The sequence below is a fragment of the Pan troglodytes genome, chromosome 20, assembly GCF_028858775.2.
Source record: "Pan troglodytes isolate AG18354 chromosome 20, NHGRI_mPanTro3-v2.0_pri, whole genome shotgun sequence".
In the NCBI taxonomy this organism is placed as follows: domain Eukaryota; kingdom Metazoa; phylum Chordata; class Mammalia; order Primates; family Hominidae; genus Pan; species Pan troglodytes.
The window spans coordinates 5751356-5774764 of NC_072418.2; the positions used below are offsets into that span (position 1 = coordinate 5751356).

Below are 23409 nucleotides of genomic sequence, written 5' to 3' on the forward strand. Positions count from 1 at the left end.
GAAACTTCTTTGAAAGTGATTCCGAAGCAGGTTGGCTCGGGCCCAGGCGGCCCGGCGGCAGGGGAGAGGGAGATGGAAAGTATGGGCCAGACTTAAGGAAGGCAGGAAGGACGAGGCCGGGGAGGCCCGGGGTGGAGGCCGGCGTCCCGGAGGTCACCCCGTCCACGCCTCTGCCTCTCGGGCCCCCCCCAGGTCACATCCAGATTTTCCTCCCTGTCCCTGGGGCGGGCGGGGAGTGCGGAGAACATCTATGGGCTTGTGTTTTTTCCTCCTTTGATTTGTCCAGACAGGCGATGGACAAGGGCTGGGCAGGGGTTTTAGGTCATCTGCACTGCCAGGATGTGGAGGCTCAGAGAGGGAGAGTGCTTTTAGTGAGGTCACACAGCACTGGCAAAACTGACAGCTGCTTCCCTCCTTAGAGCACCTTGGGGAGGAGGAAGTTCTCTATGGAGGATCAGGGTCCGTACTGGCATTCCTTTCTATTTTTATTTAATTTAATTAATTTATTAATTTATTTATTTTTGAGACGGAGTTTCACTCTTGTTGCCTAGGCTGGAGTGCAATGGCACGATCTCGGCTCACTGCAACCTCCACCTCCTGGGTTCAAGCGATTCTCCTGTCTCAGCCTCTTGAGTAACTGGGATTACAGGTGCCCCGCCACTACACCCAGCTAATTTTTTTGTATTTTTAGTAGAGACAGGGGTCTCACCATGTTGGCCAGGCTGGTCTCAAACTCCTGACCTCAGGTGATCTGCCTGCCTTGGCCTCCCAAAGTGCTGGGATTATACGTGTGAGCCACCGTGAACGGCCCCTTTTTCTTTCTTTCTTCCTTTTTTTTTTTTTTTTTTTTTGAAACAGAGTCCTCCTGCTCTGTCACCCAGGCTGGAGTGCAGTGACTTGATCATGGCTTACTGTAGCCTCAACCTTCTGGGCTCAAGCAATCCTCTCACTTCAGCCTCCTGAGTAGCTGGGACCACAGGCATGTACCACCATGCCCAGCTAAATTTGGGTTTTGTTTGTTTGTTTGAGACAGAGTCTCACTCTGTTGCCCAGGCTGGAGTGCAATGGCACAATTTTGGCTCACTGCAACCTCCACCTCCCAGGTTCAAGCGATTCTCCTGCCTCAGCCTTCCAAGTAGCTGGGATTACAGGCACCCGCCACGATGCCCTGCTAATTTTTTGTGTTTTTAGTAGAGATGGGGTTTTGCCATGTTGCCCAGGCTGGTCTCGAACTTCTGACCTCAAGTGATCCGCCTGCCTTGGCCTCCCATAGTGCTGGGATTACAGGCATGAGCCACCATACCCTGCCTATTTTTTTTGTAGAAATAGGGTCTCACTGTGTTGCTCAAGCTGGTCTGGAACTCCTGGCCTCAAGTGATCCTCTTGCCTTGGCCTCCCAAAGTGTTGGGATTACAGACGTGAGCCACTGTGTCCAGCCAATGTCTGTGTGTTTCTCACTGCTCTGTCCCCAGTACCTAGGACAGGGCATGGTACACAGTAGGTGCTCAAGACGTGTGTTGGATAAAAGCATCACAGTTTTCTCCTGAGGCTGGGGTTTGCACAGATGCTGGCACAGGAAGGGGGCAGAGGCTCAGGAAATGCAAAGCAGGTTGCAACTTAACTGGACACACACGGGAACCCTGTGGTCACATTTCTCAGGAGGAATGTGAGGAGGCGAAAACTCAAACTTCCCTCACTTCAAGTGCAGATTCTGTGCCGGGAGCTGTGGACGATAAACCACATTTGAACAGAAGCCTGAATAAAGCAAGAGAGTGAGCCAGGCAGGCATTTGCAGGGACGGTGTTCCAAGCAGTGTGCACAGCCCGTGCAAAGGCCCTGAGGCAGGACCGTGCCTGGTGCATTGGTGGAACAGCCAGGAGGCCTGTGTGGCTGGAGCAGAGTGAGCGAGGGGGAGAGAGGGAGGAGGGGAGGAGGGGAGGGAGGGGGCAGAGGCAGGCTGTGCAGGGCCTTGAGCGCCATGGGGAGATGGGGAGAACTTGGACTTTTAGGTATTTGGTTTTCTGTTTTTTGTTTTTTGTTTTTGAGGTGGAGTCTCGCTCTGTCGCCCAGGCTGGAGTGCAGTGGTGCGATCTCGGCTCACTGCAAGCTCCGCCTCCCGGGTTCACGCCATTCTCCTGCCTCAGCCTCCCGAGTAGCTGGGACTACAGGCGCCCGCCACCACGCCCGGCTGTAGTTTTGTATTTTTAGTAGAGACGGGATTTCACTGTGTTAGCCAGGATGGTCTTGATCTCCTGACCTCGTGATCCACCCGCCTTGGCCTCCCAAAGTGCTGGGATTACAGGCGTGAGCCACCGCGCCTGGCCCAATTGTTTGGTTTTGTTTTTGTTTTGTTGTTGTTGTTGTTTTTGAGATGGAGTCTCGCTCTGTCACCCAGGCTGGAGTCACTGGTGCAATCTTGGTTCACTGTGCCCTCTGCCTCCCGGGTTCGAGCAATTCTCCTGCCTCAGCCTCCTGAGTATCTGGGATTACAGGCATGCACCACCACGCCTGGCTAATTTTTGTGTTTTTAGCAGAGACGAGGTTTCCGCCATGTTGGTCAGGCTGAGCTGGAACTCCTGACCTTGTGATCTGCTTGCCTTGGCCTCCCAAAGTGCTGGGATTACAGACGTGAGCCACCGTGCCCGGGTGAACTTTTACATATTTGTAGACCCAGACACAGTCCAGGGTGCTGGGGACTAGAACAAACGTTTGCAGAAAGGGCTGGGGAGGGTGTTCCAGAGAAGGAGATGTCAGAGCTGGGCTGCAAAGTATGGCTGGAGGTTTCCTAGGAGGGAGAGGGGCAGGGAAGACGGCACAGCAGGAGCTCAGAGGACTCAGGCCCAGGTCACTCGTATATTCCATTGCCTTCCAGGACAGAGAAAGTTGAACCTTCGCCGGGTAATGTTTAAAAATGGCCGGTGACACCCAGTAACTGGGAATTCCAGGGCCTGGCTTTGGTTCTCTCTTTAGCTGGCTGAGGTTGGGAGGCGGACGTGGCAGCCGGCAGAGCCAGCAACATTTGGAAGCCGGCTAACGTTGGAAAATCAACCAGGCGAGCTCACGGTGGCGGCCGATGCTGGAAACCTGGGCTCCGTGAGGTCCAGCAGATGCCCTGCTGGGGCCCAAGTGGACATTCTAGGCCTTCTGACAGCCCGCCAGGTTTTTAAATAAGTGTGATTATGGTTTCAGCAAGTCCTGTCCTTCCTACAGCCAAAAGATCAATTCAATATGGCCACTCCATGCAATGCTGGGCCACCCCTGCTGGGCCAGGGTGTTGTGTTGAAGCCAAGATTCCCAACACCTGAGAGTCCAGAAGTTTCTTTAAAAATTGCTTTAACTGTGGTGAGACACACATCACACACTTTTTTTTTCTTGAGACAGGGTTTCACTCTGTCACCCAGGCTGGAGTGCAGTGGCACTATCGTAGCTCATTGCAGCCTCAAACTCCCAGGCTCAAGCAATCCTCGCACCTCAGCCTCCTGAGCATCTGGGACCACACATGCAGCACGCACCACCACACCCAGCTAATTTTTATTTTATTTTATTTTATTTTTGAGACGGAGTCTCACTCTGTCGCGCCATCTCGGCTCACTACAACCTCCGCCTCCCGGGTTCAAGCAGTTCTCCTGCCTCAGCCTCCCGAGTAGCTGGGACTATAGGCGACCGCCACCACACCCGGCTAATTTTTGTATTTTTAGTAGAGACAAGGTTTCACCATGTTGACCAGGTTGGTCTCGAACTCCTGACCTTGTGATCCCAAAGTGCTGGGATTATAGGCGTGAGCCACTGCCCCTGGCTGACACCCGGCTAATTTTTAAAAATATTTTGTAGAGATGGGGTCTTGCTATGTGGTCCAGGCTGGTCTCGAACTCCTTGCCTCAAGTGATCCTCCCACTTCAGCCTCCCAAAGTGCTGGAATTACAGGTGTGAGCCACTGTGCCCGGCCCAGAGACTTTTGAAAGTCTAAAAGGGATTGTAACATAGCTCAAATCACTCCTCTTCCCACTGCAGGATAAAACCCAGGCTTCTCACTGCAACGCACAAGGCCCCGAATGGTCCCGCTCCCCTCTCCGTTCGTTCCTCTTTCTCTTGCCCACCACGCTGCAGCCTGGGGTCTGTCTCTGCCTTTCACACATCCATCTTCATTCCTGCCCCGTGGACCTTGCCCTTGTCACCGAACCTGTGTGGAACGCTTTCACCCCAGCTCTCCACATGGCTGGGCTCCTTCTCCTGCTGGAGAGCCACCGTCACATCCTCAGAGAGGTTCTGCCTGAGTCCTCCCTCCAACGCCGCCCCCAAAGCCATTCTGCCTTCGGCCAGTTTCATTGCCTCCGTAGAACCTAGAACCGTGTGAAATGATCTGAGGCTTCCTCCGTGCACTGGTTCTGCCCGTCTCCCTCCCCACTTCCTTCTCTGCCATCCCCCCAAGGCCTGGCGAGTAGTAGGTGGTCAGTAAACACCTGTTCCATGAGTGCCGGGTGTGCGTTGACCTCCCAGTCACCAACGGCGGAAGCTTCAGCCAGCGGACGCAGGGAGTTGTCCCTTGCAAAGGGGGTGGGTGCTCCCGGGCGGGAAGGGTGGGGCCAGAGCCCACGGCGATGCCTTTGTCATGAGCTAGGATGGACTGAATTTGGGCTCACAGCCACGGACAGGAGAGAACAGTGTGTCCGCCCCGTCAGTGCCATCCAGCGTGCGTGGCTGTTGTGCATCATTTGTTTGCTTGAGCAAAGGCTACAGGGTCCAGTGACATTCTTGGCAGTCCATGACACCTCACAGACCTGGGAAGTCAAGAGACCTGGCTCCCGGCCAGATGAGGGTATCATTTGAAATACAATTTGCTGGCCGGCTGCGGTGGCTCGCACCTGTGTTTCCCCTACTTTGGGAGACAGAGGTGGGAGGATTGCTTGAGCCCAGGAGTTTGAGTCCAGCCTGGGCAACATAGCAAGACTGCGTCTCTACTTTTTTTTTCCTGAGACGGAGTCTCGCTCCTTTGCCCAGGCTGGAGTGCAGTGGTTCGATCTCGGCTCACTGCAAGCTCCGCCTCCCGGGTTCACGCCATTCTCCTGCCTCAGCCTCCCGAGTAGCTGGGACTACAGGCGCCTGCCACTGCGCCCGGCTAATTTTTTTTTTGTATTTTTAATAGAGACGGGGTTTTACCGTGTTAGCTAGGAGAACAACAATTTGCTTTCCAGAACCAGAGCCTCTCAACACTAGCATGTGTGTGGTTATCCATGCTAAATGGTGCTGAAAGAGGCATTTGTGTCTCTCTGAGAAGGAGCTATTTGAGGAAAGTCCTGAATGAGGGGAGAGAATGAGCCATGTAGATAGCTGAGGGAACAGTGTTCCAGGCAGAGGCGCAGCCCGTGCAAAGGCCCTGAGGCAGGACCATGCCTGGTGTGTTGGAGGAACAGTGAGGAGGCCCCCATGGCTAGAGCAGAGTGAGGAAGGGGAGACAGGAAGGAGGGGAGGGCAGGGAGGGGACTGATCGGGCCATGCAGGGCCTTGTGGGCCACGGGGAGAAGGTGGGCTTTTCCCCGCAAAGAAGGTGGGAGCTATGGAGGGCTGCGGGCAGAGGAGGGGTAATGTTCATTTAACTCCTGGAGTTTGGCAAAATGCTATCATCAAAACAGACTTTATCACAGAACCTCTAGCTATCCCCGTCCCCTCCGTAAGCTCCTCTGAGCATAGCAACAGAACGGTAAGGTAAGGCAGCGATTGGAAACGCCCGCGTTACAGATGAGCGGAGAGCTGCTGGAGGTTGGAGGCTCCAACAGAGGAGGTGACTGGTCCAGAGCCACATGGCCAGGTTGTGCTGGGGCTGGAACTCCATCGAACGCAGGTTTCAGGGTGCAGCCCTTGTTTCCATAAGATACCCCAAAATCAGACAAGCCTGGGACTTGCCACCTCTTCTTTAAAAACCCCAGTGCTGTTTTTGTTTTTGTTTTTTTTGAGATAGGGTCTCCCTCTGTTGCCCAGGCTGGAGTGCAGTGGCTCAATCATAGCTCACCCACTGCAGCCTCGACCTCCTGGGCTCAAGCAGTCCTCCTGCCTCAGCCTCTTGAGTGGCTGATACTACAGGTGTGCACCACCACAGCCAGGTAACTTTTTTTTTTTTAAGTAGAGATGGGGTGGGGTATCCTGTGTTGCCCAGGCTTGTCTCGAACTCCTGAGCTCAAGTAATCTTCCCTCCTTGACCTTCCAAAGTGCAGGAATTATAGGTGTGAGCCACCATGCCCAGCCCTCCAGTGCTTTTTTTTTTTTTTTTTTTTGAGACGGAGTCTTGCTCTGTTGCCCAGGCTAGAGTGCAGTGGCACGATCTCGGTTCACTGCAACCTCTGTCTCCCGGGTTCAAGCAATTCTCCTTCCTCAGCCTACCGAGTAGCTGGGACTACAGGCACACACCACCATGCCTGGCTAATTTTTGTATTTTTAGTAGAGACCAGGTTTCACCGTGTCGGTCAGGCTGGTCTCGAACTCCTGACTTCCAGTGATCTGCCCTCCTTGGCCTCTGGGGATTACAGGTGTGAGCCACCACTCCCGGCCCTCCAGTGCATTTTAAAGGCTCTGAAAAGTCCTACGTTGTCCTGAAAACTCCTCAGTGATGCTGAACCTTTTTGACCTGTGAACCCCAGGTTTGGGTAAAGTCTGCTCACATCCGGCGGCACACCCATAGGAAACCCCCAGCCCGGCTATGAGGAGCGTGAACTTTGATTCATCAGGTCCTTGGCCCGGCTTTAGTTTCTCCCGTGTCCGTGTTTGCTTGTGCAATCATGAATATATATTGACCAGCACCAGGTGCCACATTGAACAGTTTGTCCGCGCCGTCAGTGCCATCCGGCGTGCACGGCTGTTGTACATCATGTCTTTGCACTGGACTGAGCTCAGCTGCAGAAAGCAGCACATTTCAGAGGGTGTCCTACCGGGCCAGGAGAAAACACATAAACCACCAACATTTTAAAGCTTGTAATCGACATCGTATACAATTGGAAAAGACGTTCATTTATATGTTTTGTTTTTGTTTTCTTAAGACAGGGTCTCAGTCTGTCACCCAGGCTGGAATGCAGTGGTGCGATCATAGCTCACTGCAGCCTGGAGCTCCTGGGCTCAGACGATCCACCCACCTCAGCTCCCAGAGTAGCTGGGACTGCAGGCACAGGCCACCACGCTGGGCTAATTTTTATATTTTTGTAGAGATGGGGTCTTGCTCTGTTGCCCAGGCTGGAGTGCAGTGGTGTGATCTTAGCTCACTGCAGACTCAAACTCCTGGGTTCAAGCAATCCCCACCTCAGCCTCCCAAGTAGCTGCGACTACAGGACGTGCCACCATGCCCAGCTAATTTATTTTTATTTTTATTTTTGCTAGAGAGAGTGTCTCCTTATGTTGACCAGGCTGGTCTTGAATTCCTGACCTCAAGCAATCCTCCTGCCTCGGCCTCTCAAAATGCAGGGATTACAGGTGTGAGCCACTGTGCCCAGCCCGTTCATACATTTTAAAGAGAGGTGCAGACAAAACTGAGTTGGTGCATCCACATCCCTCTCTGTGTGATGCTGGGTAATTTGCTTACCCTCTCTGGGTATCCTGGAGATTGTCAGCCCCAGCCAAGGATGGTTAAAAGGCATTAAACAACACCTAGGACAGAGCCTGACATCTGGAGCTCATTAAACCATCCGTACATGCAGATGTCGTTATAATTATTATCAATGCTATTCTCTCACTCCACACCCCGACTCCCACCTCAGTGGCCCCAGGTGGGGGTGCTCTGAAATTTCTCTGGCCTGGCTGAGCGGGAGGGGCCGGGGTTCTGCTGGAATAAAGAACAGAGGAGGAAGCCTTGAAGGATTTGTTCTGTCCCAGCTGTCCCCAGTATCACAGTTAGCCACACGGATGGCAGAAGGGATCTTTGACAGTGGACACAGGGGCTGGAAGGGCCCAGCCTGGGGCTCACTGCAATCTCCGCCTTCCAGATTCAAATGATCCTCCTACCTCAGCCTTCCGAGTAGCTGGGATTACAGGTGTGTGCCACCACACCCGGCTAATTTTTGTATTTTTAGTAGAGATGGGGTTTCACCGTGTTAGCCAGGCTGGTCTTGAACTCCCGACCTCAGGTGATCCACTCACCTCAGCCTCCCAAAGTGCTGGAATTACAGGCATGAGTCACCGTGCCTGGCCTTGGGGCTTTATCTGAGTGGCTAGAGAATGGGATTCAAACACCAGGAATCATCCCAAACTGCCAATGAGGAGGAGCCCTGGAGTGCGGGGAACCGAGACCCCTCCTAAAAGGATTTACAGGGTGTCACAGAATCAAAATTACAGCAAAGGCTCAACTGTGAGATGCCAGGGTGGCTGATCATTGATTCTAGACACATCACTACCAGCTGGTGTTCTGTGAGTTTGAAGCCATTGCTGTCTAGCTTTGTGCCTCAGTTTCCCCAGCTGGCGATTACCGTCCCCCATATGGGGACGGTAATCACGTGTCTGCTGCAGAGGAGTTACAAAGATTTGTGAGGCAATGGAGGCAACATTTGCAGCTAAACCTAGTCAAAGGAATTACTCACTGCGCATTAATTTGTTGTTTTTTGAGATGGAGTCTCGCTCTGTCTCCCAGGCTGGAGTACAATGGCGCGATCTTGGCTTACTGCAGCCATCCCCCGGGTTCAAGCAATTCTCCCATCTCAGCCTCCGGAGTAGCTGGGATTACAGGCACGCACCACCACGCCAGGCTAGTTTTTGTATTTTTAGTAGAGACAGGGTTTCGCTATGTTGGCCAGGCTGGTCTCAAACTCCAGGCCTCAGGTGATCCTCCCACCTCAGCCTCCCAACCTCCCTAGCATTTCAACGACCTGAAATGACCCTCTTGATTTATTTGCTGACTTGTTCATTTCCTGTCACGTTCCCATTAGAACATCAGTGCCTCGAGAGGAGGGATTCTTGTCTGTCTCTGTCGCCGCTGTGTCCCTTGGGCGTCTGGCATCCGGGTGGCTCTCTGCAATCTGTTTGCTGAGTGATCAAAGGAAAGAACTAATGGCAACATAGTGCAGCTCCAATGTACAGATGAAGAAATCCAGGCTCAGAGATGTGGAAGTACTTGCCTAGGGCCACACAGCCGGAAGCCCGCCAACTCTTTTAGTAAAGGGCCAGTGACACTGTAAACATTTTAGGCTTTTAGGCAGGTCACATGCAGTCTCTGTTGCCTATTTTTTCTTTTGTTTACCACCCTTTAAAAATGGAAAAGACAGGCCGGGCGCGGTGGCTCACGCTTGTAATCCCAGCACTTTGGGAGTCCGAGGCGGACAGATCACGAGGTCAAGAGTTCGAGACCAGCCTGACCAACATGGCAAAACCCCATCTCTACTAAAAATACAAAAATTAGCTGGGCGTGGTGGCACGTGCCTGTAGTCCCAGCTACTCTGGAGGCTGAGGCAGGAGAATCACTTGAACCCGGGAGGTGGAGGTTGCAGTGAGCCGAGATCACGTCACCGCACTCCAGTCTGGGAGACGGGGCGAGACTGCATCTAAAATAAAATAAAATAAGGAAAAGACCATACTTAGCTGACTGTGCAAGAATAGGCAGCCCCTTCTAGTTTGCTCATCTAATGTCAGAACCCACGAACTGATTCCAAAACCCTCCACAGAGAATCTAAAATGCTGCAAACCCCGACTCTGTGATGCTGGGGATCTAAAGTGCTTAGTTTGTTTTTTTGTTTTTTGTTTTTTTGTTTTTGTGTTTTTTGAGACAGAGGCTCGCTCTGTGGCCCAGGCTGGAGTGCAATGGCATGATCTCGGCTCACTGTAACCTCTGCCTCCTGGGTTCAAGCGATTCTCCTGCCTCAACCTCCCAAGTAGCTGGGATTACAGGTGCCTGCCGCCACACCCGGCTAATTTTTGTATTTTTAGTAGAGATGGGGTTTCTCTATGTTGGCCAGGCTGGTCTGGAAATGCTGATCTCATGTGATCCAACCGCCTCAGGCTCCCAAAGTGCTAGGATTACAGGTGTGAGCCACCGTGCCCTGCCAAGTGCTTGGTTCTTTAGTCTGGAGTGCAGTGGTACGATCTCGGCTCACTGCAGCCTCCACCTCCCAGGTTCAAACAATTCTCCTGCCTCAGCCTCCTGAGTAGCTAGGACTATGGGTGCATGCCAGCACACCCAGCTAATTTTTTTTTTTTGGTACTTTTAGTAGAGATGGGGGTTTCACCATATTGTCCAGGCTGGTCCCGAACCCCTGACGTCAAGTGATCCTCCTGCCTCGGCCTCCCAGAGTGCTAGGATTACAGGTGTGAGCTCTACCGCGCCCGGCCAAGTGCTTGGTTCTTTCTCGACTCAATCCTATTTTGTTCTACACAGGTCAGGTCTGCCTCCACTCCCCCAACCCCATGCCCCATTTCACCCATTGGCCTCTGAAGCCCAGAGATGGGCAGGGGTTTGTCTGAGACCACACAGCAAGAGGGGCAGCAGAGGAGGATGGGAACCCAGATCTGTTTCCCTCCCAGGCTACACCCCTGTAGCCCCCCAACCCCTGCAAACTTGTTATTTAAGCCTCCTCATTACAGGGGTTTGGAGCCGAGGAAGCCCTGCTGCCTTTTAGTAAATGCTCTCCCTAGACAGCAATCTTTGATGGAGGCTCTGGGAGAAGTTGTTCAGTGGTGTGCATTTATCGAGCACCTACTGTATACCTGGTGCCAGTATAGGGTTGGGTGGAAGGGTCTTGTCCACTCAACACCCCTTTTTCTCCCCTATTATTGCCTTCCCTGGCCAGGCGAGGTGACTGACACCTGTAATCCCAGCACTTTGGATGGCTGAGGCAGGAGGAGCGCTTCAGCCCTGGAGTTTGAGTTCAGCCTGGCCAACATAGTGAGACCTCATCTCTACAAAAAAATGTTTTTTAAAAATTAGCCAGATGTAGGGCCACAAGCCTGTAGCCCCAGCTACTTGGGAAAGGAAGGCAAGAGAATCACTTGAGCCCAGGAGGTCGAGCCTGCAGTGAGCTATGATGACACCACTGTGCTCCATCCTGGGCCACAGAGTGAGGCCCTGTCTCAAAAAAAAAAAAAAAAAAAAATCAAGACCATGATTGCCCCCCCATAAAGAGCCCTTTTAAACATTTTTTCCCTAATCACTCTCCTGTGAAATTTTAATAGCATAGGTATATTTTATATACCTATATATATTAAAAATGTACCTATGCCATCAAATATATATAATATATATTATACATAGGTATATAAAGTATAACTATATGTCATATAGATAGGTATGTAAAATGTACCTACATGGCCTGTAGGTATGTAAAATATGCCATATAGGTATATAAAATATACTTATGCCATTAAATATATATTTAATATACAAATATATTTGTTTTTTTCTATACTGTAACAACATATGTCTGTACATTATTATTATTATTATTATTATTATTATTTTTGAGACAGAGTTTCACTCTTGTTGCCCAGGCTAGAATGCAATGGCGTGATCTCGGCTCACTGCAACCTCCGCCTCCCGGGTTCAAGAAGCAATTTTCCTGCGTCAGCCTCCTGAGTAGCTGGGATTACAGGCATGCGCCACCATGCCCAGCTAATTTTGTATTTTTAGTAGAGACGGGGTTTCTCCATGTTGGTCAGGCTGCTCTCGAACTCCTGACCTCAGGTGATCCACCGCCTCGGCCTCCCAAAGCACTGGGATTACAGGCGTGAGCCACCGTGCCCATCCTACATTTTTTTAAAAACACAAAATTCTGGCCAGACATGGTGGCTCACGCCTGTAATCCCAGTGCTTTTTTTTTTTTTTTGAGATGGAGTCTCACTCCGTCGCCCAGGCTGGAGTGCAGTGGCGCGATCTCGGCTCACTGCAAGCTCCGCCTGCCGGGTTCACGCCATTCTCCTGCCTCAGCCTCCGGAGTAGCTGGGACTACAGGCGCCCGCCACCAGGCCCAGCTAATTTTTTTTGTATTTTTAGTAGAGATGGGGTTTCACCATGTTAGCCAGGATGGTCTCGATCTCCTGACCTCCTTATCTGCCCGCCTTGGCCTCCCAAAGTGCTGAGATTACAGGCGTGTGCCACCATGCCTGGCGTAATCCCAGTGCTTTTGGAGGCCTAGGCAGGAGGGTCACTTGAGCCCAGGAGTTAGAGACCGGCCTGGGCAATATAGTGAGACCCTCATCTCAAATCAGAACAACAGCAGAACTTCTGAGCTAGACAGACAACTTTGCTTTGAATCTGACACCAGCTTTGGGAAATACGCTGTGCGCGCTGGGCCTTGGTTGACCAACCTCACAAATTGAGCAGATTTAATCAGATGGGGTCAGGAAGTGCTAATTCAGCACAGTAAAAACTCAGCAGATGGAAGCTGCCCACTGGGGTCTGGGGAATCTTGGGGCTGTGGAAGTTAGCCAGCCTTCGACATTATGCACTTTGTACACATCTGCTCAGACCGAAAGAAGGTCCATTTTAAGGCTGGGTGTCTACTAAGTAGGTGGAGGAGGAGGAGGAATTATCTGTGCCTCTTTTTCTTTTTCTTTTTCTTTTTTTTTTGAGATGGAGTCTCGCTCTGTCGCCCAGGCTGGAGTGCAGTGGCACTATCTCGGCTCACTGCAAGCTCTGCCTCCCAGGTTCACGCCATTCTCCTGCCTCAGCCTCCCGAGTAGCTGGGACTACAGGCACCTGTCACCACGCCCGGCTAATTTTTTTGTGTGTGTGTGTATCTTTTTTTTAGTAGAGATGGGGTTTCACCATGTTAGCCAGGATGGTCTCGATCTCGTGACCTCATGATCCGCCTGCCTCGGCCTGTCAGAGTGCTGGGATTACAGGCGTGATCCACCGTGCCCGGCCACCTCTTTTTCTTTTCTTCCAGTTTTTCATGGAAGCAGCCAGGGCCACACAGTGCACTAGAATATTCCTCGCTGATGGCAGAATATTCTGTGCTGTCCAACTTGGTCACCACCAGCCACGTGTGGCTCTTTGGTGCTTGAAATGTGATTTGTGCAACTGAGCAACTTAAAATTTAATTTTCTTTTCTTTTTTTTTTTTTTTTTTTTGAGACATAGTCTCGCTCTGTCACCCAAGCTGGAGTGCGGTGGCTGCATCATAACTCACCGCAACCTCCACCTCCCAGGCTTAAGCAGTCCTCCCACCTCAGCTGCCCGAGTAGCTGGAACTACAGGCATGCCACTACACCCAGCTAACTTTTGTATTTTTTGTAGAGACAGGGTCTCGCCATGGTGCCCAGTCTGGTCTGGAACTCCTGGGTTCAAGTGATCCTCCTGCCTTGGCCTTCCAAAGTACCGAGATTACAGGCATGTGCCATCACGCCCCGCCTAATTTTATTTCAGTGTAGCTAACTTAAATGTAAAAAGTCATATGTGGCTCTGACCCTTGTACTGATGGCTGTAGAACATGAGGAGTTTCCAGGAGCCAAATGATGGAAGAATGGTCAGCAGGTGGTTGAGAACTATTCCCAGGTTTTAGAGATGATTTAAAATGAGACGGCTGGCTGGGTGCGGTGGCTCACACCTGTAATCCCAGCACTTTGGGAGGCCGAGGCAGGAGGATCACTTGAGGTCAGGAATTCAAGACTGGCCTGGCTAACATGGCAAAATCCTGTCTCTACTAAAAATGCAAAAATTAGCCAGGTGTGGTGGCAGGAGCCTGTAGTCCCAGCTACTGAGGAGGCTGAGGCAGAAGATTTGGTTGAAACCAAGAGACGGAAGTTGCAGTGAGCCGAGATTGTGCCACTGCACTCCAGCCTGGGCAACACGGCAAGATTCCATCTAAATAAATAAATACATAAATACATAAGATGAGGCAGCCAAATAAAAAGGAAGGAGATTCTGACCAGGCTACTCACACGGGTGAACCTTAAGGACATTAAGCTCAATTGAGAAAAGCCGGACACAGAAGGACAAATACTGCGTGAGTCCACTCCTAGGAGGTCCCTAGAGTCGTCAGATTCATAGAGACAGAAAGTAGGTTGGCGGGGTCGGGGGTGTCGGAGGCTGGGGAGGGGACGGAGAGTGAGTGTTTCATGGGGACAGAGTTTCAGTTTGGGAAGAGTAGAAAGTTCTGGAGAGGATGGTGGCGATGGCTGCATGGCCATTGGAATGTATTTAATGTCACTAAAGCTGTGCATGGAAAGTTGGTTCAAATGGTAAATATTATGCGTATTTTACCACAATAAGAAATTAAATTAAAAATTAAAATGAGATGGCATAGATTTATAGCATATTATTTTTAAAACTAAACTAATTTTGGCCAGGCATGGTGGTGCTCACCCATGGTTCCAATTACTCGACAGGCTGAGGTGGGGGGATTGCTGGAGCCCAGGAGGTCCAGGCTGCAGTGAGCCATGATTGTGCCACTGCACTGCAGCCTGGGTGACAGAGCAAGACCCTGTCTCAAAAACAAAATTAGGCCGAGCACGGTGGCTCACACCTGTAATCCCAGCACTTTGGGAGGCTGAGGCACGCGGATCACTTGAGGTCAGAAGTTTGAGACCAGCCTGGCCAACTTGGTGAAACCACATCTCTACTAAAAATACAAAAATTAGCTGGGCTAATTAAAATTAGATTAGAAAATTAGATTAAAGGTGGCACACACCTGTAATCTCAGCTACTTAGGAGGCTCAGGCAGGAGAATGGCTTGAACCCGGGAGGCAGAGGCTGCAGCGAGCTGAGATCGCACCATTGCACTCCAGCCTGGGCGACAGAGCGAGATTCCGTTCCAAAAAAAAAAATTTAATTTAATTAAAAAACACATAAATTCCTAGGACTATAGGAAAAGAAGAAAACTTCCTTAACCCAAGAAAGGGAGCTACAAAACCCCACAGCTAACCCCGTACTTAGTGGTGAGAGGCTGGATGTTTTCTCCTGAGATCAGGAACAAGACAAGGACACCACTTTCCCCATTTCTATTGAACATTGTACTGGAAGTTCTGCCAGACCAATAAGGCAAGAAAAGAGGCTGGACGTGGTAGCTCACACCTGTAATCCCAGCACTTTGAGAGACCAAAGAGAGTGGATCGCTTGAGCCCAGGATTTCCAGACCAGCTAGGGCATCATCGCGAAAACCCGTATCTACAAATAATACAAAAATTAGCCAGATGTGGTGGCGTGTACCAGGGGCCCCAGCTACTTGGGAAGCTCAGACAGGAGGATGGCTTGAGCTCAGGAGTTCAAGACTGCAGTGAGCCGTGATTGTGCCACCTTACTCCAGCCTAGGTGACAGAGCAAGATCCTGTCTCAAAAACGAAGAAGAAAAAGAGATCAGCCTGGCTAACATGGTGAAACCCCATCTCTACTAAAAATACAACAAAAATTAGCTAGGCGTGTGGGCGTGGTGGCGCGTGCCTGTAATCCCAGCTACTTGGGAGGCTGGGAATTGCTTGAGCCCGGGAGGCGGAGATTGCAATGAGCTGGATCGTGCCACCGCACTCCAGTCCTGGCAACAAGAGAACAAGAGCGAGATTCCATCTCAAAAAAAAATAAAATAAAAAATAAAAAAATAAAAAAAAAGATACAAAATAACACCATCAAAGACAGTACCAATAGCGATATTAATCAAATAGCAATAGTAGTGAAGCTGCCCTCTGCCTGGTGAAGCGCTCACTATGGCAGCCATGGTTCTGGGAGTTTTATTAGTAATTCATTCATCACCTTTTTTTTTTGAGATGGAGTCTCACTCTGTCGCCCAGACTAGAGTGCAATTGGCCCGATCTGGGCTCACTGCAAAATCCGCCTCCCGAGTTCAAGAGATTCTCCTGCCTCAGCCTCCCGAGTAGCTGGGATTACAGGTGCCCACCACCACGCCCAGCTAATTTTTGTATTTTTAGTGGAGACGGGGTTTCACCATGTTGGGCAGAATGGTCTTGAACTCCTGACCTTAAGTGATCTACCCGCGTTGGCCTCCCATAGTGCTGGGAATACAGGCGTGAGCCACCGCGCCCAGCCAATGTTTCATTCATTACCATCTTGTCCCTCATAAACAGCTTCCAAGAGGGGATGCTATAGTTGTGTCCATTTCACAGATGCGAAGAGTGAGGCGCGGATGCATCCGAGGCCCCGCTCCCTGGCTGCCCGATTCGCAAGCTCATGCTGGGAGCCACCGTGGGGCCTGACACTTACTAGGTGCCCAAGAAACATTCTCCCTTCCCAGGGAAACACCCGGATGCCAGCTGGGCACTGCGGCCTGCTGAGACGCCAGCTGGGCACTGCAGCCTGCTGAGTCTGTGTGGGCTCTGGTTCCGGAAGAGGGTCCTGTGCCCACGGCCTGGAGCCCGGACGGCCGGCTGCCCAGGCTGGGTCCTTCCCAACGTCATGGCCACCAGTGCCCAGCCTTGAGACAGTCCAAAGGGAACTGGCCAGCTCCGAGGGGCCGCTGGCTGCCCCAGCCTGGGATCGACTGCAGGGCTTGGGGCCGAGCTGGGCACACTCCCTTCGGCTGCTGTCCGGCCCAGATGGCCACGGCTGGGGCAGCCTAGCTGGAGGAAGGGCTTCTCTTGTCTGCTCCTCTGTTTCCTGACGAGGAAACTGAGGCACCGGGCCCTGCTCCTGTGCTGTTCATGGCATCCTTGGTCTTGGCAATCAGTGGGTGCTGGACACACGGTGTGTGCATAGCCATTAGCACAGCGCCAAGCTAACTCCAGAGGCTCCGTGCGCTAGGAAATATCATTGCTTTGATCATTCCCACAGCATCCCTGAGAGTGGTCTCCATTTATTTTTTTAAAACAAGGTCTTGCTCTGTCACTCAGGCTGCAGTGCAGTGGCATGATCACAGCTCACTGCACCCTTGACCTCCCAGGCTCAAGTGATCCTCCTGAGTAGCTGGGACTACAGGTGCCTGCTACCATGCCCGGCTAATTTTTTTTTCTTTTTTGTTGAGATGGAGTTTTGCTCTTGTTGCCCAGGCTGGAGTGCAGTAATGGCGCGATCTTGGCTCACCGCAACCTCCGCCTCCGGGGTTCAAGCGATTCTCCTGCCTCAGCCTCCCGAGTAGCTGGGATTACAGGCATGCACCACCATGCCCGGCTAATTTTGTATTTTTGGTAGAGACGGGGTTTCACCATGTTGATCAGGCTGGTCTCGAACTCCTGAGCTCAAAGTGATCTGCCCGCCTCGGCCTCCCAAAGTGCTGGGATTACAGGAGTGAGCCACTGCACCTGGACTGTTTTTTTGTATTTTTTGTAAAAACGGGGTCTCACTATGTTGCCCTGGCTGGTCTCGAACTCCTGGCCTCAAGCGATCCTCCCGCTTCGGCCTCCCAAAGTGCTGAGATTACAGGCGTGAGCCACTGTGCCACTGCCCCTGGCTTAATCATCATCTCATTTTGCGGATGAAGAAACTCAGGCCTTGAAAGGAAAGTGAGGCCGGGCGCGGTGGCTCACGCCTGTAATCCCAGCACTTTGGGAGGCCGAGGCGGGCGGATCACCAGGTCAGGAGATCGAGACCATCCTGGCTAACACGGTGAAACCCCGTCTCTATTAAAAATTCAAAAAATTAGCCGGGCGTGGTGGCGGGCGCCTGTAGTCCCAGCTACTCAGGAGACTGAGGCAGGAGAATGGCGTGAACCCGGGAGACGGAGCTTGCAGTGAGCCGAGATCATGCCACTGCACTCCAGCCTGGGCGACAGAGCGAGACTACGTCTCAAAAAAAAAAGGAAAGTGACCTTCTCAGGAGCACAAAGACCTGGGGGGTCTTGGAGACAGTACTTGGCTCAGGTGTCTGATCCCAGCACAAAACTGTGGATAAAATAACCCTGGTGAAAAAGCCCATCACAGGGCCTGGGAGGGAGAACATTGCTCGTGGTTCTGACCTGCAGGTTTCCTTGTTTATGAAGTGGATACAGCCAGGCATGGTGGCTCACACTTGTCATCCCAGCACTTTGGGAGGCCGAGGCGGGCGGATCACTTGAGGTCAGGAGTTCAAGACCAGCCTGACCAACATGGTGAAACTCCGTCTCTACTAAAAATACAAAAATTAGCCAGGCGTGATGACGTGCGCCTGTAATCCCAGCTACTCTGGAGGCTGAAGCGGGAGAATCACTTGAACCCGAGAGGTGGAGGTTACAGCAAGCCGCGATCGCACCACTGCATTCCAGCCTGGGAGACAGAGTGAGACCCTGTCTCAAAAAAATAAAAATAAATAAATAAAATAGAAGAAAGTAATAACGGGGCGGACTCTCTCGTGATTGAGGTCTCCAGATGCCCTCAAGTGCTTCAGGAGTATCCTCTCCTCACTGCCTCCCAGCTCTGCTAAGGCCTGGGCAGTGTTTGTGCCCACGTGGAAGATGAGAAACAGGCTCAGGACAGTTAGGCGACTTGCCTGAGGTCACACAGCGATCGCGTCCTGGCCTTGGGGTCTGGTGGGTGGGCAGGAGGGGCGTGATTCTCTTCCTGCGGCTTTCGACGTTGGTTCCTGCCACCTTCGTCTTTGACCTGGGTGATCCATGGGTGGGGCTGGGGAGGGGGTCTGCCTGACTGGGCTTGTCCACCTGCCCCCCAGCTTCAGCCCTCTGTGGAGGGGTCAGGGCTCCAGAGGGGGCGGATGTGACTCGTCCTGCATCCAGGCTGCCAGAGCCGATAACGCTGAGCTCAGCGTCTGTCTGCCTGCGCGTCTGCCAAGGAACCTAATTATTTTTAGATAAGATGGAGGGGCGGGCGCCGGGGCAGAGGGAGCACCCAAGCCGGGCGGGCAGTGGGGTCGTCGCCATCACAGAGACCACCCCTCAGCCTCCTCTCTCTGGGGTCCCTGAATGGCAACCCAGGACTAACAGCCGGGTCCCTGGGACTACAGGGGCAGAGGCTGAGGCTAAGGGACGTGACGTCTCCAGGACTCACCTCTCTGGTCCTCAGTTTCCCCATCTGCAAAACGGACATAGTGATAGACCTCCTGCATAGGGCTATGGCGGGGCTGAATGACTGAACCTCATTTTATTTTATTTATTTTGTTTTACTTATTTTATTTTATTTATTTTGAGACGGAGCCTTGCTCTTGTCGCCCAGACTGGAGTGCGAGGCATGATCTCCACTTGCTGCAACCTCTGCCTCCCGGGTTCAAGCAATTCTCCTGACTCAGCCTCCTGAGTAGCTGGGATTCCAGGAGCGTGCCACCATGCCCGGCTAATTTTTATATTTTTAGTAGAGATGGGGTTTTGCCATGTTAGCCAGGCTGGTCTTCAACTCCTGACCTCAAGTGATTTTCCTGCCTTGGCCTCCCAAAGTGCTGGGATTACAGGTGTGAGCCACCGTGCCTGGCCGTTTTGTTTTATTTTGTTGTTGTTGCTTAATTTCATTTTCTGAGATGGGGACTTGCTGTGTTGCTCAGGCTGGCCTCCAACTCCAGTCGCCCAGACTGGACTGCAGTGGTGCAATCCTGGCTCACTGCAACCTCCGCCTCCGAGGCTAAAGCGATTCTCCTGTCTCAGTCTCCCAAGTAGCTGGGATTACAGGTGCGCACCACCACACCTGGCTAGTTTTTGTACTTTTAGTAGAGATGGAGTTTCACCATGTTGGCCAGGCTGGTCTCAAACTCCTGACCCTGACCTCAGGTGATCTGCCTCCCTTGGCCTCCCAAAGTGCTGGGATTACAGGCGTGAGCCACCGTGCCCGGCCTGAACTTCATTTTACAGATGAGGCTCAGAGAAGGCAAGCGACTTGCTCAGGGTCGCACAGCAAGAAAGCGGCACAGCTGGGATTTGAACATCAGTCTGTTAAGATTCCAGATGTCTAAGTTCTTACCCACGACTGAGCCGCCCCTGCAGAAGCGGAGGGCTTACCCAACATACGGGTACACTGGCGCTCACAGGGCCTAGCTGGTGTCTGCAGGGTGCCTGGCCAGATGTCTGTGACCCTCTAGGGCAGCAGCCAAGGGAAGGGCCCAAAGAGAGACCCCAGGGCCTGGGTGTGTTTCGGGGCCACTGTCTGTCTCCACAGCACTGGCCCAGCCCAGGACTGGGGCCACCAGCATCAACACTTCATCTGCTCCTGGGGTGGGGTCTCTGTGACGTCACCAGTGTTTCTTCCCTCTCTTTGCAGACGCAGAGCAAAGCGGCAGTCCCCGGACAGGGATGGGCTCTGACCAGGAGGACAGCAAGCCCATCACACTGGGTGAGTCTGGGGGCAGCGTGGCGGTGAAGGGCGGAGGGCACAGCCCTGTCCTCGTCTTTTATTTGGGAATCATTTGCTTGGCACCACTCGTTTTACAGATGAGCAGACTGAGGCTCGGAGAGGTTAAGGGGCCTGTCCAGGGGCTACCAGGGAGCTGGGTTGGAACCCACGACTCTGAGCTCCCAGCTTCTGGGCTCTGAGGTGCTCACCCCATGGGAGACCCCGGAGGGTTCTACAGTCCCATGGGACGTTTGGGGGTTTTTGTTTGTTTTGTTTTGTTTTCATTCATTTATTTATTTTGAGATGGAGTCTCGCTCTGTCACCCAGGCTGGAGTGCAGTGGCACAATCTCAGCTCACTGCAAGCTCCGCTTCCCGGGTTCAAGTGATTCTCCTGCCTCAGTCTCCCAAGTAGCTGGGATTACAGGTGCCTGCCACCACACCCGGCTAATTTTTGTATTTTTAGTAGAGACGGGGTTTCACCATGTTGGCCAGGTCGGTCTTGAACTCCTGACCTCAGGTGATCCGCCTACCTCGGCCTCCCAAAGTGCTGGGATTACAGGCATGAGCCACTGTGCCTGGCCTGTTTGTTTGTCTTAGAAACGGTCTCACGCTGCTGCCCAGGCTGGAGTGCAGTGACACCATCCTAGCTCACTGCAGCCTGGACCAGCTGGGCTCAAGCGATCCTCCTGCCTTAGCCTCGCAAGTAGCTGGGACTACAGGTGTGCACCACCGTGCCTGGCTTTTTTTTTTTTTTTTTTTTTTTGAGATGGCGTATCACTCTGTCGCCCAGGCTAGAGTGCAGTGGCGCAATCTCGGCTCACTGCATCCTCCATCTCCTGGGTTCAAGCAACTCTCCTGCCTCAGCCTCCTGAGTAGCTGGGATTACAGGTGTGTGCCACCACGGCTGGCTAATTTTTGTATTTTTAGTAGAGATGGGGTTTCACCATGTTGGCCAGGCTGGTCTCAAACTCCTGACCTCGTGATCCACCCACCTCGGCCTCCCGAAGTACTGGGATTACAGGCATGAGCCACCGCGCCTGGCTTTTTAAAAAAATTTTTAAATGTTTTTGTAGAGACAGAGTCTCACTATGTTGCTCAGACTGGTCTCAAACTTCTGAGCTCAAGTGATCCTCCTGTCTTGGCTTCCCAAAGTGCTGGGATCATAGGTGTGAGCCACCACACCCAGCCCTCATGGGGTGTCTAATAGATGGGTAGGACAGTGTAATTCTATGTTGTAGGGATAGGAAGTGGGAAAATTTACCTCACTTAGACCAGAGCAGTCACTTCCATCCCAGCCCCCAGCTCCTGCCCTTGGCCCCCACCATTTGTCCTTCTCACTATGGCCAAAGGACGCCTGTGAGCCCCCAAGTCAGGGCCCGTCCCTCCTCTGCGCACAGCCATCCACGGCTCCCACCTCTCCTGGGGTAAAAGCCCAGGTCCTCCCTGTGGCCCACAAGGCCCTGCACAACCTGTCCCATCCCTGCCCTGTCCTCCCCTCCTCCCTCTCTCCCCGTCGTCCACTCCCAGCCACACAGACCTCCTCGCCATTCCTCCAGTGCACCAGACCCAGTCCTGCCTCAGGGCCACTGCACATTCTGTTACCTCTGTCTAAACAGCCAACTAACTGCTCGCTTGTTCTCTCCAGATCTCCCCTGGTCTCAGCTCAAATGCCCCCTTCTCAGAGAGGCCTACCCTAAACCCCTTCAGCATAAGCAGCCTCTGGCTACCCTCAATCTTTTCTTTTTTTTTTTTTTTTTTTTTTTTTTGAGACAGAGTCTGGCTCTGTCGCCCAGGCTAGAGTGCAATGGCGCAATCTTGGCTCACTGCCAGTCCCGCCTCCAAGGTTCACGCCATTCTCCTGCCTCAACCTCCTGAGTAGCTGGGACTACAGGCGCCCACCACCACACCCGGCTACTTTTTTGTACTTTTAGTAGAGACGGGTTTCACCGTGTTAGCCAGGATGGTCTCGATCTCCTGACCCTGTGATCCACCCGCCTCGGCCTCCCAAAGTGCTGGGATTACAGGCATGAGCCACCGCGCCCAGCCTGGCTACCCTCAGTCTCAGCCCTCTGTTTTCTTTCCTTCAGAGGAAGTTAGTGATTGCCTATGGATTTGCTTAGTTGTTTAGTGACTGCACGGGTGTCTGCTCATCTCCCCCGTGGAATGTCACCTCCTCCAGGGCAGAGGCTTTGTCTGTCTAGATCTCTGTTGTGCCCTCAGGGCTTAGAATGGGGCCTGATGCAGAGTGGGTGCTCAATAAATACTTGTAGAAAGAAAAGAAGGAGAGAGGGAGGGATGAAGCAGAGAGAAGAAGACAAGAGAGGATATATGGGGAGAGGAAGGAGGAGAGATGAAAAAGAAGGAAGGGGCCGAGTGCGGTGGCTCACGCCTGTAATCCCAGCACTTTGGGAGGCCAAGGCAGGTGGATCACCTGAGGTCAGGAGTTCGAGACCAGCCTGACCAACATGGTGAAACCCTGTCTCTACTAAAAATACAAAAATTAGTCGGGCATGTTGGCACACACCTATAATCCCAGCTAGTCGGGAGGCTGAGGCAGGAGAATCGCTTGAACCCAGGAGGCAGAGGTTGTGGTGAGCCGAGATTGTGCACCCTGGGCGACACAGTGAGACTCTGTCAAAAAAAAAAAAAAAAAAAAAGAAGAAGAAGAAAGAAGGAAAGAAAGAAAGAAAAGAAAGAGAGAGAGAAAAAGAAGGGCCGGGTGCGGGGGCTTACGCCTGTAATCCCAGCACTTTGGGAGGCTGAGGTGGGTGGATCACCTGAGGTCAGGAGTTTGAGACTTGCCTGATCAACATGGAGAAACCCTGTCTCTACTGAATATACAAAAATTAGCCAGGCGTGGAGGCACATGCCTGTAATCCCAGCTACCCGAGAGGCTGAGGCAGGAGAATTGCTTGAACCCGGGAGACAGAGGTTGCAGTGAGCTGAGATCGCGCCATTGCACTCTAGCCTGGGCAACAAGAGTAAAAACTCCGTCTCAAAAAAAAGAAAAAGAAGGAAGGGGCCAGGGCGCAGTGGCTTACACCTGTAATCCCAGTACTTTGGGAGGCCGAGTCAGGTGGATGACCTGAGGTCAGGAGTTCAAGACCAGCCTGGCCAACATGGCGAAACCCCATCTGTACTAGGAGGACACGGGAGGCTGACGCAGGAGAATTGCTTGAACCCAGGAGGCGGAGGTTGCAGTGAGCCGAGATCACGCCACTGCACTCCAGCCTGGGGGATAGAGTGAGACTGTCTCAAAAAAAAAAAAGGAAAAGAAAAGAAGGAAGGAAGAGAAAGCGAGTGGGTGAGGCGTCC

General features: G+C 52.3%; 1 protein-coding gene across 6 annotated transcripts in view; it reads left to right on the plus strand.

The window, feature by feature from the left end:
- Positions 1–23409, plus strand: part of NFIC (nuclear factor I C) — a 107033-nt gene that overhangs the window by 44503 nt on the left and 39121 nt on the right. For all 6 annotated transcript variants that reach the window (XM_063801003.1, XM_054673862.2, XM_016937039.4 and 3 more), the window contains exon 3: positions 20022–20093. In XM_063801003.1, the coding sequence (XP_063657073.1) occupies positions 20022–20093 (72 nt within the window). The remainder of the gene's footprint in view (positions 1–20021; positions 20094–23409) is intronic.